The sequence below is a fragment of the Malaya genurostris genome, chromosome 2, assembly GCF_030247185.1.
Source record: "Malaya genurostris strain Urasoe2022 chromosome 2, Malgen_1.1, whole genome shotgun sequence".
Classification (NCBI taxonomy): Eukaryota; Metazoa; Arthropoda; class Insecta; order Diptera; family Culicidae; genus Malaya; species Malaya genurostris.
Genome location: NC_080571.1, coordinates 126,432,238 through 126,452,555, shown reverse-complemented (window position 1 = coordinate 126,452,555; position 20,318 = coordinate 126,432,238). Strand labels below are relative to the sequence as shown.

At 34.3% G+C, this 20,318-nt stretch overlaps 1 protein-coding gene across 1 annotated transcript in view; it reads left to right on the top strand.

The window, feature by feature from the left end:
* Nucleotides 1-20,318, top strand: part of LOC131432920 (potassium voltage-gated channel protein eag) — an 80,365-nt gene that overhangs the window by 37,175 nt on the left and 22,872 nt on the right. The window contains exons 3-8 of the mRNA XM_058599515.1: nt 2,067-2,187; nt 2,251-2,363; nt 3,008-3,139; nt 8,122-8,228; nt 9,187-9,330; nt 17,260-17,356. Coding sequence (XP_058455498.1) covers nt 2,067-2,187; nt 2,251-2,363; nt 3,008-3,139; nt 8,122-8,228; nt 9,187-9,330; nt 17,260-17,356 — 714 coding nt within the window. The remainder of the gene's footprint in view (nt 1-2,066; nt 2,188-2,250; nt 2,364-3,007; nt 3,140-8,121; nt 8,229-9,186; nt 9,331-17,259; nt 17,357-20,318) is intronic.

Genomic DNA, 20,318 nt, shown 5'->3' with positions numbered 1-20,318 from the left:
ATCGTTGGAAATGAAAAAAAATTATCAGGATACAATAAAATGTATTGTAACCCATATATCTAATAGTAAATCAATTGTTTATGCTGTTTTTACGGAAAGTTCAACGAAAAAACTATTCCATTCAAATATTGATCATGAAGACAAAGACTTTGTTTGAATTAAAGCTGGCTGATTCACCTCTCATGCATAATTTTGATTGAGTCAATTAAAAGCAAATGAAACCAAACGAAAACCTGTGCTCTTGTTACTGCTGTATAAGAAAATTACGTTGAATGGGTAGTAATACTTTTCAAGCAGCATAATGAAACATGCTTTGTGATGGGATTTTTATTTTAGTTTTTGTTATATTGACAATAATAACTAAAATTTAAAAAAATATAGTAACGGAACGCCCGCTTATCTCAGCTTCAGTAGTCATCTCACCATTAGTTAGAGTGAGATGTGTTGTCTCTGTAAGATAGGTTCACATTAAACAAAAGATTAAATTAGGTGCATTCGCTTCAAGTTTTCTCGTCGCTAAAACAGCAGTATTGCATAATTTTCGAACTATTTTTTCTTATGTATTGCTTCTTAGAGCCGATCCTTAGAGCTGTATCCGATTTTCTCACAATTCGTTTATTCGAGTCGAGTAATCGGAAAAAATAACATTGCAACGTTACTAATGAGATCACTATTGGTGCAATAGTCCTAATCATTTGTCTTGACAGCCGCACATCGTTTTGCCATCACTTGTGCGTTGTAATACGGAATTCGGATCCTAATCGACTTTTCCAGAACTTTCTAAAGAATGTGTAGAACTTTTCTGCATCTTAGGTTGTTAAAATCGGATATGAAATTTCCGATAAAATTGAAAGCGCACTTTCTCATAAATTTGCACATATTCCTTGTAATTATGAAACCGGAAGTCGGATAAAGATGAAGTTCAATAGTGTGATATGGGAACATAAGAGCTTTCGTTTGAAGCTAAGTTTGTGAAAATCGGTTCAGCCATCACTGAGAAAAGTGACTCTGTATTTTTTCCGTTTTTTGGTGCTTTTAATTCCATTTAATTCAATTACAGACTATGAGACCATAAGACCTTTCGTTTGAAGCTAAGTTTGTGAAAATCGGTTCAGCCATCTCGAAGAAAGTTTAGTGACATTATTTGTCACACATAGGCATACATACATAAACACACACACCCACACCGACACTTTGTGATCTCGACGAACTGAGTTGAATTGTATACGATGGTTGTAAAATCGGTTTTCACAGCGATTGCAGAGCTTTCTTATATAAGAAAGGTAAAATAGGTATAGAATTCTCTTAAACTTCGGAAAACTTTTCCGAGACATAAAAAAATTTGCAGTTTTTTGACAATATGAGCCATAGATTGTAAAATTCGTCAACCAATATTGGAATGAAAATTAGACAAAATTTTTAAACTTATCGATTAAATTTTCATCGATTATCAGGATTATCTATCGATTACTCGATATATTGTTCGATTATTATTTAATAGGATTTATCGAATTATTCGATTAGTTTAATAATCCAATATTAGTTTCAAATCAATCGATTAAATACTATTCGATTATCTGGTTTATTAATCGATCGACATTCCGACATACCTGAACACAATTTTCAATACAATCGTTTCTGAATGATTGAAAGGATTGAATACAGTATGCTTCAGCATAGAATTTTTCCTCGATTCGTTTTCAACACGGTTCCTTTTTGGCAACCTAATTGTTGGACTGTGACGTGTTAAACCTCACATTGGAAATTCTGCATTATCTTTGAATTCAAAGTAAATATGTTTTGCAATTGAATCGTCCTATAAGTATTAAACACATCATTCTCAGATGTGGATGAGCACAGCACGAATGTGTATAAAAACATGATTTGAAAAATCGTAATTCATTTGAAATCAACATGTAAAACAGTGTGACAGTCATATGAAATTTATACAGAATCTGGAGGCATCGGTATACCTTATAGTTTTGATGTGCATTTCAAATGAATGTAGCATATGTGTCAAACCCATAAACTAATAATCCAAACATGTTTCTATTTTTACCCTACAGCGGACAGTTCCTTTTTGTTAGCAAATGCTCAAATTGTCGATTTTCCAATCGTTTACTGCAATGAGGCGTTCTGTAAGATTAGCGGCTATAACCGAGCAGAGGTTATGCAAAAATCTTGCAGGTATGTATCAAATAGCAAATTTTGTCGGTAACTAAAATATATTGAATCGCCTTCTTCTTACAGATGTGGTTTCATGTACGGTGAACTGACAGAAAAAGAAACGGTGGCACGGGTGGAGTACTCTTTAGAACATCAGCAGCATGATCAGTTTGAAGTTTTACTCTATAAGAAGAACAGTAAGTTAAATTCGAATATATTTCGTGTTCCTTTAAATATGTTTCTATTCAATGAATGAGCATTCCGGTCTCTGCGATTTGTTTTGTTTTTGTAAAAACATTGACACATTTTTATGTACATTAATATTTGGTAAAATCTTCGAAAATCATTTAACATTTTCAATCCAAAGTTGTAACTTTATTTTCATAAACTATGTTTATGAATTCGTAATTTATACAATTCAATCTTTCAAAGATTAAATTTTAATCAAAAATGTATGTGCATGGAAGAATCATATTTTACATGGCATAACATGACTTTCCATTTGATCCATCTCACTAGTTTTTTTCTGTATATTTTCTTAAAATAAATGAAATTAGAGATTTGATTATCAATTCTATTTTATTTTTCCGAAATATTAAAGTTATGAAGCCAGACTTCTCTTTTATTAGTTTTTGAAGATTTTTTCTCAATAGAATAAAATTTTTTTTTTCGCTCTAACGTTAACAAAGCTATTACGCATAATTAAACTTGACCCCTAAAGACTTGATATCTGTGACCAGTGACTAATTACAGTTATCAGTTATTTCACCTTTCGGGTCGTTCACTGAAATTTACTAAGTATGGTTGTAGTTTGATAAACTATTTTATACCTCACTTTCAGAAACGCCACTGTGGCTCCTGCTACAAGTGGCGCCCATCCGAAATGAACGAGACCTGGTCGTGCTGTTTTTGCTCACGTTTCGAGATATTACGGCTCTCAAACAGCCTATTGACAGCGAGGATACGAAAGGAGGTAAGTTTTGGCGAGAATCGTCCCGCACACTTTCTTCACAAGGTGATTTTTATATACTACCTAAAATGGATGTTGATTCCTTTTCCAATTATACCTGAGTTGTTTAAATTTTATTCTTTCTGCTGCTTGGCCTCTCTATTTTCTAACACTTTCAATATTACAGTTCTTGGTAAGTGATCTCCTGGATGATTCCTTTTACTAATAACCTTCACTATCACATTTTCCAACTATTGGCTTCTCAGCAATTATTTCAAAATTCTTACATACTCTTTATTTTGCTGCATCTAAATGACTAATCATAACCGACGTATAATAATTAGTAGATTTACAAGATTACTTTAAATTTATGAAAAAAAACCTTATTCCAATTCAGATCAAATATTGGTTTCTAATTCTAAGATATATGAGTACTTCAACAAGTTGTAAAGGAAAAGTCTGTTTAGGGCAAGAAGATGAATAATGAATGTACCCTTTTCGAGTCAATTTCTCTGTTTTTTTTTGCTCGAACGTGATTCTCCGTAGCAACGTTTATCTAGCTAGTGTAATTAAATCACTTTTGATATGACACTTAGAGAGCAGCATCGAGCGATTTCTGGAGACTGTTACAAAGGTGCCATAGAAATTAACCGTACACAGTTTTCATGAAAGTTAAACTCCAAACTTTACATCCCTTTATCCCTTTTTGACATAACTTCCAATTTCAGCTTTATGAGATATTTTGTGATGAATGACCAGGACGGATTTTGCCGTTCATTGTCATGATGAAAAACAACATCTGTGCGATACGAGGAAGCATTTTTAAAAAGTTATTTGTCTAATTTAGTAGAAGTGTAGTACACTGTTGAGTTCATGACTTAATTGAGCTTAAAATGAACGGTATGGGGTAGTTTGCATTTCTTCAAACAGATTTTCTTCCCTTCTTCAATGTGGTTTATGGTTTTTTATCTGTCTTGTTTCACGATAGCAATTGATCGAAGATAATGATGCATTTGGTGAGTTATCAATCGTTTTAGGATGAAATCCAAGAATCGAATTTTTTTATGAATACTTCGATTCACTAGCCGTTTTCTTAAATCAATGATTTGATTTACTTTACAAGGACCTCCGATGGTCTACCAGCGTATCCTCAAAACGATCGAAACGAAGTTCATTCATTCAACACTGTCATCACTAATTCATTCCAGCTCTTACCTTAGCCTTCTAAACTACGTGAAACGCCAAATTGTTTGTCATCCTCACTTGTTGAAATTTAGAGATTTTGAGAGAAATTACACTAAACCTTTTTCTAAATATTGCTCCCCGTTTTTTTGACATCATATTAACAAGATATCCAGCTCTCACATTTCACGAACAAATCATTGCACAGTGGTCCGGATCCACAATTTAGGGGGACAAAAACATTTGTGGCTTGGCCTTATACTTTAGAGCTATGATGTCTTCAGAACAAATGATCAGTGAAAGATGAGCCATGTTTTGAAGCATATGGTATTAAGGTGGTTCTTATTATTAGGGTGATCCAAAAATTATTTTCCGTATGTGTTGAGATAGAGGACTGCATCCTTCGGCAAAATTGTAGGAAAACTTATATCAAGCAACTTTGCTGAAAACACTATTGTAGTATCTCTAACGGTTTTAGTGTTACAGCTATTTTAATAGAGCAACTTAGGGTGTTCCTCAAAAAATCAGATTTTTTGCTCTAGCTTTCTTAATTTTCACTTCTCGATTTTGGTGTCTTTGAATATGTTTTAGAGTTTGTTGAAACCAATTTTTTCATGACTAGCGCATTCAGGTAGCTTTTTCTGAACCGAAGTTATGTGCAAAACTAGTTCAAAAACAGATCATTTTTAAACTGCTATATCTAACATTGGAGCAAATTTAAAAAAAATCGGTTTCTTTCATTTGATAGAAAATACTTTCGAGCATGTTTATAAAAAAAATGGCGGAGGAGATATTTTTTTAAATTTTTTAAATTGTGTTCAAACATTGGGTTTTTTCATTGAAAAATGCTCTTTCACGTAAGACATTTATTAGCTATATGTATTAAAATAAGGTATTGCTGTCTTCTAGCGTGTTAAAACTAATTCAGCTACATAATCGGGAAGATGGAGTACACTTACGTTGGTTGTTACTCCATTCGATAATGCTATCACAGGATCAGACGTTAAAAGAAATCGTTTGAATACATCCTTTAGATTCACTAAACGATTGAATTTCCGCGAATGGAACTGTCTATACTTGCGAATTGATTTATTTCGACTCTCTTGCGCTTCCTTACTGTACATACCAATAGGAAGCAAAGCGTGTTTTATAATTGCAGTCCCATGCACCAGAAGTTTATGCACGGTTGGCGACAGAGCATACCATTCATACAGCTCCACAAAACGAATTCGTGTTTGTTCAGCAAACTCCTGGAAAGCAGGTACCGAAATCTTCACATTCAATCTTCAGTATACCCATAAAAAAATAAACCATTGATTTTACATCATAAACAACTGATTCACATTTAGATCTATTGGTTACAATACATTTTATTGTATCTTGACAAGATAGTTTTCATTTCCAACCATTCAATGTATTGTTTCTACGATTCCACAATTGAATTTATTGTACCCGTGGTGTTTCAAACAATATGCAAACTGTACATTTGATTGTTTTCCATGAAAACATGTATGAGAAAATTTTATGATTTGAACTGTTACGATACTTAACAACCTATACATTCTATTGTAAAAAGCATGTTCACAATTAATTGAATAGTGTATAACATTACATTAAAATATTTTTCAATGATAAAAGCAAAATTGTGGAATGATGTTGTCAATGATTTATTCTGGAAATGTGAGAGCTGGATATCTTGTTAATATGATGTCTTTGCCAATACGCAACCCTAGCTGCTCCTTTAATGCCGTTCGTATGTTTGTCTCTTGCTCCTTGACATGCTGATTTTGTCGAGACACGCGCCATGTCGGTTTCTCAATGTGCAAACAATAACTCACTTTTAGCAAAAGTTCCATAGATCGAATCATTGCGTGGAGAGGCGAAATTCCAAATTGATATTTGTCTGGATCATCATCATTTGTTTCAGTACTTGAAAAATTCAGAGCTTTTCCTGAGCGCTTGCATATGTAACAAGCTTGGGAGTGTGTGCCATCGTTTAACACTTTCGTATCGTTCAGGCAGAACACTAGCTTCGTTGGAACAAATACTTTCCCAAGTACTGTGAGAGAAAGCTCTGCAATTTCTGCATTTACTTTGTGCACTTCCTGCTGTTAGTTCCGTGTTTTCCTTTTGAAAGATTATTATTTTGGGCAGCAAAGGGAAACAGATGAAGGATAATTGTTGTTCCAGATTATCCAGCCTTCTTGCTCAACAATCGATCGCAAGGGAACCAAACAGATAGCAAATAATGTACAGTAAGGAAGCGCAAGAGAGTCGAAATAAATCAATTCGCAAGTATAGGCAGTTCCATTCGCGGAAATTCAATCGTTTAGTGAATATAAAGGATGTATTCAAACGATTTCTTTTAACATCTGATCCTGTAATAACATTATCGAATGGAGTAACAACCAACGTAAGTGTACTCCATCTTCCCGATTATGTAGCTGAATTAGTTTTAACACGCTAGAAGACAGCAATACCTTATTTTAATATATATAGCTAATAAATATCTTACGTGAAAGAGCATTTTTCAATGAAAAAACCCAATGTTTGAACACAATTTAAAAAATTTAAAAAAATATCTCCTCCGCCATTTTTTTTATAAATATGCTCGAAAGTATTTTCTATTAAATGAAAGAAACCGATTTTTTTAAATTTGCTCCAATGTTAGATATAGCAGTTTAAAAATGATCTGTTTTTGAACTAGTTTTGCTCATAACTTCGGTTCAGAAAAAGCTACCTGAATGCGCTAGTCATGAAAAAATTGGTTTCAACAAACTCTAAAAGATATTCAAAGACACCAAAATGGAGAAGTGAAAATTAAGAAAGCTAGAGCAAAAAATCTGATTTTTTTAGGAACACCCTAAGTTGCTCTATTAAAATAGCTGTAACACTAAAACCGTTAGAGATACTAAAATAGTGTTTTCGGCAAAGTTGCTTGATATAAGTTTTCCTACAATTTTGCCGAAGGATGCAGTCCTCTATCTCAACACATACGGAAAATAATTTTTGAATCACCCTAATAATAGGAACCACCCTAATACCATATGCTTCAAAATATGGCTTATCTTTCACTGATCATTTGTTCTGAAGACATCATAGCTCTAAAGTATAAGGCCAAGCCACAAATGTTTTTGTCCCTCTAAATTGTGGATCCGGACCACTGTGCATTGGCACCATCCTTTTTTGGGAGCATCGAATCTTATACATACAAGTAGGTGAGAGAAATGTCAAATTCGTGCGTGCCAAAATAGCAACACTGAACTGGAGATTTCGCTCTAAGCTGACAGGGTCTGTCTAAAGTTAACCGGTCGGACTTTTTAGACAGTTGTGATACATTTTTGCAGTTTATTTACCAAAGAACTGTAGAATAGCACAGGTTTAACCATGCGAGCGAACAGAATTTTTTCTTGCGTCTTTAATTGATTCACTTCCATTTTGGCTAAAAAAATTACAAAACTACGCAATTCACAGGATGTGAACGATACATTTAAGTAGAGGGTTTAAAAATATCGTTAGTTTCTTTCTTGTGGTAAAAAAATAGTTATCTGTAAATTTTGCAAGATTTTGTATTCACCCATTTTTTTTTGGTAGAGAAATCAGCCGTAATTTGCGTACCACGTGAAACGTCATTGTTATCAGGTTAATGCCAAGAGTTACTTTTACCAATCTGGCATGCCTATATCGTATGTAAATAAAGACATCTGTAGATTTTAGATGTTCAAATCATGCTTCCAATTCGTATTAATTTTATACAGTAAATTCAAATCTTCATAATTCATGTTTTATAATATTCTAAAAACTCGCTCTCTTTCTATGTCAAGGGTTGTCGAAATTCGCCAAGCTGGCTCGATCCGTAACCCGCAGTCGTCAATTCAGTGCTCATTTACCTACGCTAAAGGATCCTACAAAGCAATCAAATCTAGCTCATGTAAGTATCGATTTATCCTAACACAAAACAAGTTCCTTCATGAAATGTATTTTAGACAGCATTCATTTCATCCTATATTTGTCGACACTTAGTTAAGTTGAACCGGCTGTGATTTTGTTTTCCTATGATATCCAAGGAAATTCAAGCAAAAAGCTATGTTTATTTAAATAGAACGGTTGAATACTGCAATATGTTTTCACAGAAAGGATATCTTTAAGGTGAAGGAATTATCATCACAAATGTTTGTGAGGAACCAACAGATCACAATTTTCATTGCTCTTCTCTTATTTTTCCATTTCAATAAATGCTGAATATCCAAAGTTCATTGGTCAACGATTAAATGTAAGAATGGCCTATTTTTTAATTACGTTCCTTGATTGATTGTCTCTATACGAAATGTAGGGTGAATGGAAAACACATGTTTATGAACAAACGACTTGATACTACGCAGTAACAATATTTCTTTTATGCGATACTGAAAACTATGTTATCAAAATGAACAAAATTCAATAAATGATCTTATTAATTCTGAAATGGAAAATTTGAAATTGCTAGGCTGGCCATTATTGGTTTGTTTTGTAATATACAGGGATATCGTAAGTAGACACAATTTCATCTGACAAGATTTTAATTTTCTTCAGTGTAAACAATTTTCATTGCTGACGCCAACATTATATCACATTCATAGCCGGTTCAACGCCTCAGCTATCAGCAAATCTACCAACGATGCTGCTGTTGGCATAAATTATTCAGCTATTATTAAGGCTGCCCTACACCACAATTTTAATTTTAAATAACTTTCATTCCGGGTTGAAATACACCCGCTGCTCGCTTATCAGGATGCTTACTAATACAAAACTAATGCTGCTCTTTTCGTTGTGTTACAATGCTCCTCATTCTTCTCCTTTCGTAATCAAAACTAACACATCTCAACTACTTCGACTAACCGCCACCACAGATGATGTCATTAAGTGCCGATGTTATGCCACAATATCGTCAAGAAGCGCCAAAAACACCGCCGCATATTTTACTGCATTATTGTGCATTCAAAGCAATCTGGGATTGGGTGATATTGTGTTTAACGTTTTATACAGCAATTATGGTAAGTACAAAAACGCAGAAATCTTATATTAATATTTCGTTTCTTTTTTATCTCCTTTGTAATATTTTGATGGAGTAGCATGGTGACTTAGGTTTTATGAACTTGGAAATAATTTTCAGCAGTATAAATTATTGTATTATTTTTCAACATTATCAGTACAAAGTTATGTTTACTTTTACTGAAATGTTCGGTAACTTTGAAGCTTCAATATCTTTAGAATACAGATTTAATTGTATTGTTTTACATGGCACTTTGGTGTATATGACGTTTATTGTTTTATTCACTATTCCTGAAATATACGGTGAACTAGACAGTTTTGTAATACTCAACAAATAACAAACGTATTCGGTTAAGGGATTTTTAATAAAAATTTCAATTGTTGAAGTTTCATTGAAAAAAGTGTCAAAATCAGCAATATATTTCAAATGTTTGGTTAAATCCTATCGTCATAATACATCTCTGCTTAAGTAATCACGTAGAAGAATCTACCATACTTGATTCAAGTATTAAATTTGTTTAAATTTATACCACTTTTCTAGTTGATTTGACCTTCGGTATATCGACTGAAATAACATAATGCTAAGAAACAATCCACGGTACCTGTTGATGTTGAGTCAAGAAGTTTGCTTACAATAAATCAATTTAACAAAAATTCTATGCTTGCTAACAAATATCAGTAATTTTATTTCATTGATTGCTCAACAAAATTTTCCTGGATGAAGGTGTTTCAGAGAATTGTAAAAAAAGCAAAAAACTAGAAACCTGAGTGTAACAATAATATAATCGAGCGATTCGTGACATTAAAGCGCTTTCTAGTGACATATGGGTGGGTAAATGCTTCTAAAATGTATGCATGGCTTTTTCGTGGACGCACGCCAGGGCACAACAAGAGAATGCGAGAGAGCATTTTCGCAGATGAACTTAATGAAGACTTCTACAAAAGAAATGTTTCATCGCTATTGGATTTCAAGTTCAATGGGCCACCACTAAACATCTTTCACCTTATGATGTATGTGGACTCATGGGTAAGTAAAGTTCATAAATGCGAAATTGAAGTCGCCTTAACATTTATTACGTATTTCGTAAGAAAAGGAAGGGAAAAATCAGATATATAACTGGATGACGTGAACACAAATTAAACACATCCGAATATCGATAATCGCACGTGCTAGTTGATTAACTGTGTGAATTTTGTAAACTTTCAATACTTCACTTGCATAATTGTAACTGTGCATAAGGTAAGGTGGTGATAAGGTGGAACACACGAGAGTAAAATGTTACGGGGTTGTGTAGGGGACAAGACCGATTAAATCAAAAAATGGAGTTAGAAATTAATATGACATTAATTTCAGTAACTTACTTGTCAAACCCGTCTTAAAAATACAACCTCTATAGCGTTTTGAATAAACACCCACATACCGATACCCGTCATTTTTGATTTTAAGAATTCTGATACTATAAATTATTGATATCCACTCGCTAAGCTTGGATAAAAAGTACCTATAATTTTTTCAAAAATTCATCAGAAATGGTAAAATATAATTCACTTACATACTGATATGGCATACACTTCTACTTCACTAACTAGATATTTTTAGTGATCATCTTATAAGCCAGTTGTAATTTCATATAAAAAATATCAAAGTTTGAATATTATTCAGTACTTTTGATAAAATGATACAGAGTTGAAATCAGTTAGGTAAAGTATTGTCATCCTGCCAAAGATTTTGGTTTGTAATAAAGAATGAACTATTTCGCTATATGTGAGAATATCAATTATTAGAGCAGTTGGGTTATAAATTAATTGACTAAATTGACCTTAACAACATGCACAAATGTGTCGCCCTTATATTAGTCAATAAAAATACTCATGGTTTATAGCCCACAGTACTCAATCATTGAAAATATTTCGTATTTCTATGTATCGGTTCTGCACGAGACGCTTGGTGCGATGATTTGTTCAATTCATGTGTTCGGAATTATGTGTGCCTTTTTTATATCATTTACCTTATTTTGGTACTAAATTTCACCATAACTCTCTTTCATACAAAACATTTTAGAAAACATCACCTTTGATTATTTAGGAGTTTGGCTAAAAGCCGTTTTGTGCTTTGGGCACATAACCGATTTCAATTATTCACGTTTCGTCTTCGACTCGTCTGCTTAGTACAAAAACTAAGCATCACTGCGGGCAGTAAGACGTATTCTTTATTAAATTAATTCAAATGATTCAATCTGATATTTATATATATATATATATATATATATATATATATATATATATATATATATATATATATATATATATATATATATATATATATATAATATATATATATATATATATATATATATATATATATATATATATATATATATATATATATATATATATATATATATATATATATATATATATATATATATATATATATATATGGCCCTCAGAGACGAATGACATTAAGGTTAAAAGCTCTATAATCGAAACAAAAAACAATGTTATTACTCTTAGGTTACCAAACACACACAGAAAAAATAATGAAATTGACACTATATGTACATCAATGATACTATTAAATAGACATCAGTTGAATAGAAAATTTGATTGAAAACCATTACCATTTTTATTAAGCGATTTGCTGTTATAAATCTCATTAAATAAAATACATTTATTTTGTACATGATCTTGTTTGGATAGCTGGCTATTGTTTGAACTTATGGCAGAGAAAGGAGTCTAACATAAAATAAAATTTAAATTGGAACTCCAATGGACTTAATGAAATGATAAAGAAGTTTAATGTAAGGAAGCTCACGACAAGCAAGAATGTCACGAACTGGGACATTGGATAGTATTCCTTGGCAACGGAATTTATTAGTTGAGATCTGACATCCTGATACTCCACGCATGTCCAAACGGCATGATCAATATCGCGATAACCTTCGCCACAAGCACAATAATTAGTCTCGAAAATTCCAACCAATTCGAAGAAGGTGTGCATCTAACGTGTAGTGATTGAACATGAGTCTAGACATCACACGAATGAAGTCCCTACTCACATCCAGCCCCTGAACCATGCTTTTGTCGATATTTTAGGGATAATTGAGTGCATCCACCGACCCAGATCATCTTCATCCCAAGAAGCTTGACAGCTGGCAAGTGTTCTTTGGCGAGACGCGCTATAGAATACGTTGAAAGCATTCGGTCTCTCATAAATTTCACCCTCAATAGCAGCACGTTTGGCTAAACTATCGGCTTTTTCATTACCTGCAGTGGAACAATGAGCCGGGATCCAAACTATTGTGATTTGATAATTATTATTCAATATGACGTTCAGGCACTGTTTTATTTTGTCTAAGAAAAACGGTTCATTTTTGCCAGCAGCGTTTGAGCGAATGGCTTCAATTGCACTCAGACTATCTGTGAAGAGGAATTAATGGTTTGGAGATAATGTGACGATTACACTCAAACTATAATGAACTGCTGCTAACTCTGCTATATAAACAGATGCAGGTTCTTGAAGCCTAAATGAAGCCGAAACATTATTGTTGAATATACCAAACCAGTAGCCTCTCCAATTCGTGATCCGTCCGTGTAAAATATTTTCTCAGAGTCAATATGCCAGAACTTACTTGTAAATATTTTTGGGATTTCCATCGAGCGTAGGTGTTCCGGGATTCCACGCACTTCGCGCTGCATGGATGTGTCGAAAAATAAAGTTGAGTCAGGGACATTTAGGAGGCTGTCACGGATAGGAATATATCTTGAAGGGTTGATTTCCTGTGACATATGGTTAAAATATACTATCATGATTCTTGTTTGAGATTGAAGCTCAACTAGCCTTTCGAAGTTATTAATAACCAGGGGATTCAGTACCTCACATCTTATTAGCAGTCGCGATGAAAGCTCCCAAAAATGATCCTTCAATGGAACGATTCGTCTCCCGCTAGAACTTCAAGACTCATTGTATGTATCAAATGCATGCAGCCTTAAGCAATTCGCAAACAACGATACTCAAGTTCACTCAAGTTTTTTGGTTTGAGAGTTTGCAGCGGAACGAAATCAAACGCATCCTTATTCCATCACTGAAAGTATCGTTGTCTGATACAATTTTATTAGATCTTCCGGATGAGCACCCCACCAAGATCCTGTTATTGTTCGAAGAAAATTTACTCTTTGTTGGCATTTTGTTATCAGAAACCTAATGTGTCCTCCCCACGTGCATTTGGAATCAAACCACACCCCGAGGTATTTGAAAGTCAAAACTTGTTGGATCATTCTTCCCATCATATGAAGCTGAAGCTGCGCGGGATCATGCTTTCTTGAAAAGACGACCAGCTCTGTTTTCTCCGTAGATAATTCAATACCCAGATGAACAGCCCAAACGGATAAGTTATCTAAGGTACCTTGCAATGGTTTTTGCAGGTTAACAGCTTTGGGTCCAGTAACTGAAACCACGCCATCATCTGCCAATTCTCTTAGTGTGCATGGGATTACTAGGCAGCTGTCAATGTCATTCACGTAAAAATTATAGAGGAGCGGACTGAGGCATGAGCCTTGCGGGAGACCCATGTAGCTAATTCTGAATGTTGAAAAATCACCATGTGAAAAATACATTCACTTCTCTGACAAAAGCTTGTGCAAATAATTATTTATAACCGCTGGAAGTCCATGTTGGTGGAGCTTGTCTGAAAGAACATTAATGGAAACTGAATCGAATGCTCCTTTAATGTCTAAAAATATAGATGCCATTTGTTGTTTTTGACCGAAGGTGATTTGTATGTCAGACGAAAGTAATGCAAAGCAATCGATCGTCCTTTTATTTCTACGGAAACCAAACTAAGTATCTGATAACAAGCCGTTCGTCTCGACCCAAGTATCGAGACGTCGAAGAATATTTTTTCGAACAATTCTCTGATGCAGGAGAACATTGCAATGTCTATATGAGCTTCCCCGGGTTTTGAATAGCGATAACTTTCACTTGCTTCCAGTCAGGTGGGACAATATTTTGCTCAAGAAACTTGTTGAACAATTTCAACAAACGTCTTTTTGCAAGGTCGGGCAGATTCTTCACCAAGTTGAATTTAATTCTGGCCAACCCAGGGGCGTTATTGTTACAAGACATGAGTTCTATGGAAAATTTCATCATTGAAAAGGGGCTATCAATGGAACCATTATTTGGAGAAGACTTCCAAATAATGCTCTGCGTAAGAACAGAATCTGGACAAACTTTCCTCGCAAAATTTATTATCCATCGGTTCGAGTATTTTTCACTCTCATTGCCTACGTTACGATTTCTCATTCTTCTGGCCGTATTCCAAAGAGTGCTCACTGAGGTTTCCTTCGACAAAATGTCTCGATTAGCTACATTTCTTCGCCCGAAGTATGCTCTTGTACTTGGTTTCTAAAGTCAAGAATTTTTCAAAATTCTGAGGAGTTCCTTCTCCTCGTTTTAAAAACGTCTTGAGAGCATTTTGTTTCGCGTGTTTAACATCTGAGCACTCTTTGTTCCACCAAGGGTTCGGAGGCCTACTGTTAGACGATGGACCAAGAAATCGTTTGGTTTGGGCTTGTTCTGCAGCCTCCAGAATCGAACAAACGAGGAAGTCGTATTCTTCAAGTGGGGGAAGCTCTTCCATTAAGTTCAAGGTACTTGAGATACTACTTTGGTATTTAATCCAGTCAACATTTTTTGTCAAATCATATGGAATATTAACTGAATTAGCATTAAAATTTAAGGCTATGTTTGATGTAAGCAATGTTTCGCACAAAGCAAATACATCACATTTTTGACTATGCAATAAAACATTAAATGATTCAAGTTTTGGCATGATGCTTTGACAATTCCACTGCAGGACAGTGATTGAATCATTTGCGGCGGATGATAAATTATCCATTTAATGATACAAAACCTAAGAGAACTGGTCATTGAGCTGATGACTATTTCAAAAAAGTTCTAGCTATTGATTCCTTTGCCGTTATGATGGTCTTTAGAGGTTAAGAAATATTGAATGCAGCGAAAATCCATGCTACCATTTCTGAAAACTTCAGTAATCCTGTTGGTGAATGTGAAACGGAGCCCACTGGATTATTGTCTTTTCTTGTGCTAGCTCCTGGATTGGTTTGTCAATTTGAGGCACAGTTTTTGCTTTTAAATTTGGCTTTTTTGATTTAACACGGGGATCGATTTTGAAGGTGTGATTTTAGGTGCCTTTTTTGGCAATTTGGGGGGGAGGGGGACTTCTTCCTCTTAACAGAACCTTGAGGAGTGACTTCACTATTTCATCGGATTCAGATTCCTCTGGCACTGAAAAACCGTCTTCTGTTTCGAGTGGGGGAACATCAATAATTGTTTTAAGCATTTCTGCATATGTGCGCTTCGACCGTGCTTTTAAAGAAAGCTTAATTTTATCTTTACGCAACCTAAATGCAGCGCATACTGAGAGATCATGAGGACTCTCCCCACAATAAACACATTTTTTGACAATTGATACATTGGACTTATTACTACAATAAGTAGCTGTATGCCCGAATTTTTTACAGTTCGGGCAATTCATAACATGCGGTACGAAAATCCGAACAGGAAGACGAATTTTATCGATATAGGCATGGCTAGGCAACGCAAATCCGGCAAATGTCACTCGAAACGAATCTGAGGTAAATCAGCACTGGGTTGCTTTAACACCTCTGTGACTCGTCACTTCTATGCGCTCGCATCTCTGTGTCTCTACACCTCTGTGCGTATGAACGGGATGGCCTTCATTGCTGACTTTCCAGTCGGGAAACGCCCGAATATTGCCTTTGCGATTAACACCAGCAGTTTTAACTACCTGCAGCTTAGAGTGGCAGCCGTTAACTCACGAGCCATTATAATCGAAACACAACCTCTTCGCTTGAATGGTTTTTACTGAATGTAAAAGTAAATTGAAATTCCTTGATTTTTCATAGCATATTTCAATTTACGCCTTGAATTTGCTTATACAGTATATTGAAAAATAAAGACATGAGAAGTAACTTTATATTCAATTTCCTGCTCCAAATATATGCATGAAAAAGATGTAAATTTTGTTACCTGTGCATATTCAATATTAATGAAACCAAATTTATATTCAAGATCATGAAAAATTGTGTGATTTGAAAAATACATGACTTGAAAACGAAAGGAATAAAAATCAAAAGATCGACATCAACAACGCGACTTGAACCGAAAAACATTAGATAACAAAGCACACCAGTTAGTCGACTGAGCCACAGAAGCACATATCTGCTTGGCTGGTAAATCGTGCATATAAATTCATACAGTCTCATTTACTAGCCGAGTGCAAATTACATTCGGAGCCAGTAAATTTCTGTACGAATGGAATATTGTGTCATTTGAGAAGTTAAGTAGTTATGAATTGTATCGTTTGAAGAATTATGTCACCAGTAAAATTAATAATTTCTTTCTGTGTAGCACCAACCATGCACCATCCGACGATTTTTATTCTTACATAAAAGAAAGAAAGATTTTTTGGCCGGTTTTGTGCTCGAGCATTATTTCCTGTTATTGGAAAATGCAAAAATTTATTTGAATATCAACATACTAAACAAAAACAAGATATTCGCTCTGGTCAAAGGGTTATAAGTGAACTTAGGAGGGAAAGCCGTTAGAAAACTTGAAAAAGCAGTTGTTTTGCATAGTTAAACGCAAGAAAAAAACAATATATCAGTAATTATTCTAAAAGATCCCGAATCACGCTGATTACACAGTGAATCACCTAAATACAAAGCATTTTGTTTCTACTGTAGTACAGGGTTTTCTGAAGTAGGAACAATGAGAACAGAAATGATATCCACTAAATAATGTTTTACTTAGTTAATCGTTTTATCCATCATACTTAGAACGAAACAATAATTATTGAATGAAATATTACTATCTTTTCTTGCTCTAGGTACCATACAATGTAGCCTTCAAGAACAAAACATCTGAGGATGTGTCACTACTAGTGGTCGATTCGATAGTCGATGTAATATTCTTCATAGATATCGGTAAGTAAACAATTCATGAAACATTTGCTTTTCATAGAAGGGCACAGCAATTTATTTGTGAATTATAACGAATCTAAATAATGTGTATGTCATTGTTAACGGTCCCGATAATAATAAACGTTCCAAATGTAAGTAGGACGACAGTCTAGGCTGGCCACTAGTTCAAACATTATTTATTCACATGTCTATTATGACTAATAGGACAAATCAAGATTAGTACATCTCTTATACCATGAAAAAATATTGCGGTCGCAGTTTGAATGTGAGCAGTGAATGTCCCTTTTCGATACCGCATATCGCACCACTTAGTGTAACCTTGTCTTATGCATTGCTGGATCAAAATATTATGATGTAGCAAATCCGTAGATGTCAGTTAAGGGAGAGTTCGCATAAATATGCTCTAATCACGGATTTCTCTCGGCCTAATAAGGAAACCCTGTCAAACAGATCTCGATTTTTTTTAAATTTGAAGCAAGAAAAAATCAGCACATTTATTTCGTTTCGGGTCTACAAGCATGATTCAATTTTGGCCCCGAAACCTTTTATTATTTTGGTCTACCATAATTTATAGTCTACTAGTTGATTTACCCGGCGTTGTTCGGAAATATTTCGTGAAGGCAAGGCCGAAAAAATCTAGAAATTGTCGTCCCAATTGATACTCTGATTGTAATGAAACACAACTTAGACGACAACCCGATTGAACAATACTCCGTTCATGTTCAAATTGCGAATGATCTGTGTTCGTTCTCAGATCTCACAATAATCATACTTTTCATGGTATTCTCGACAAATTGAGTCAGTTTTATATTTGAACCCTTTTGTTAGAAATATTTAAAACACCTTTCTCTCTATAAATACCATCTTAGTAACGTCCGAGTTTCGTATGTATATATGCTTGTAACATACTTGAATTATTATGTATATGTGTTTGTAACGTACTTCCGTACTTCCTCATCACATTAGATCTACAATACCTTTGGCTTCCATGGCTATAAACACTTGCTACTCCCTCCTCGTTATAAAAAATTTTATGACATCATTATTTCCACGTATTTGCTCAAAATTTTTCATCTAATAATGATTATTTTATAACGAAAGACTGTTTATCATCATAACTACATTCGTACTATAGAATAACTTTTTTATATCATTTATTTTACCCCGGCTTTAACCATTTTAATCGTTCACCCGGGAGGAAAACTTATAGAATAATGATTCAGTTATTACAAATGTTGTTGTAAACTTATCAATTTTCCTTTACTCTTTCCATGTTCTGAGCACTTGCTACACTACCTCACCCTCAAAATAACCTTATAATCTATTTTGATTTAACTTCTTTTTTGTTACAGAACTTACTACAGATCTCCTCCATGATTACCCTGAGTAGTGTAAAAAGTATCTGGGCTTTTAAAAAAATATCGATTCCCACCTTTGGTACATGTGCCAAACTTGGTGGCGATTCGTTTAGTTGTTTCGTAGTTATGCTGAGACTTGAATACACTCGCGTTCATAAGCAGATTATTTTCCCTTAGTTCTTTGAATTCCCCGGAAGAATGGAACCAGATCTTTTTAAATTATTTAAAGAAAATTGTATTCCATTCAAATTGACAAAAGCCACTCTCTAGTTTAAAAAATAATGGGAGATGAAAATTTATTTTCAAAAACCCCTCTTTCTAGTCTAAATGTCGATTGTCTTCAAATTATATAAATTTCGTCATTGATAACCCTTCCCCCCCCATGTTAAGGACACTTTATGCGCACTCTCTCCCCTGAAAATATCCTAATGATCATATCTGAAGATCAAGAATTATCTGTGCCAAATTTAATAGCAATCCGTGCAGTATTCCGGAGTTATGCCGTTACAAACATTACATCCCCTTTTCAGAGGCACGTACAACGTCCACTCCACACGAATACCCTTATAATCAAATCTAAGTTGCGCAAAAAGTATCTATGGTCTTCAAAAATTATCGATTCTTGTCAAATTTTATAAATTTTTTCATGACCTCCCCTGTTAATGATACTTGCTACGCTTCCTCCCCTATAAAAATACCTTTATGACTAAGTAAGAAATACCTGTGCCAAGTTTTATAACAATTCGCGCAGTAGTTCCGGAGTTATGCCGTTGCGAACACTACACTCCCTTTTTTAGAGGCACTTACTACACCCTTCCCCCACGTATATCCTTATAATCATATCTAAGTTGTGCAAAAAGTATCTATGGTTTTCAAAAAGTTCCGATTCTCGTCAAATTAGATGAGATTAGAGTTTTTAATGACCCCTTTTGTTAAGGACACTTGCTACGCTCCCTCCCCCCTTAAAATATTTTTTTAACCATCTCTAAAGAGCAAGAAATACATGTGCCAAGTTTGATAGCAATCCGTTAAGTAGTTTCGAAGTTATGCCATTTCAAAAATTACACCCCCCTTTTTAAAGACACTTGCTACATCCACCCCCCTCCCCAAAATATTCAAATCTAAAAATGTTTCTTTGGTCTTAAAAAAGTATCGATACTCGTCAAATTAGACAAATTTTTCAATGACCCCCTGTTAATGACACTTGCTACGCTCCCTCCACTATAGAAATACTCTTCAAACTATCTCTGAAATGCAAGAAGTACTTGTACTAAGTTTGGTGGCAATCCGTTCAGTAGTTCCGAAGTTATGGCGTTACAAACATACAAACTTACATCCATTTTTATATATATAATAATATATAGATATAGATTATATATCTGTATGTATCTATCTTTATTATCACTTACATATAATTTATTGCTAAATTGAATTTGATCGTGAAATTTTCATATCTAATGATAATGCGATCGACTGTAAAAATCGAAAATTTTTACAAAGGAAACGAAAAAATATGTTAGTTAGATAATAAAACTAAAAGGCCTGATGTCGAGTCTTACCAACCAGTTGCCTCATGATGGTACATTTATGAGTTTGAATATTATTAA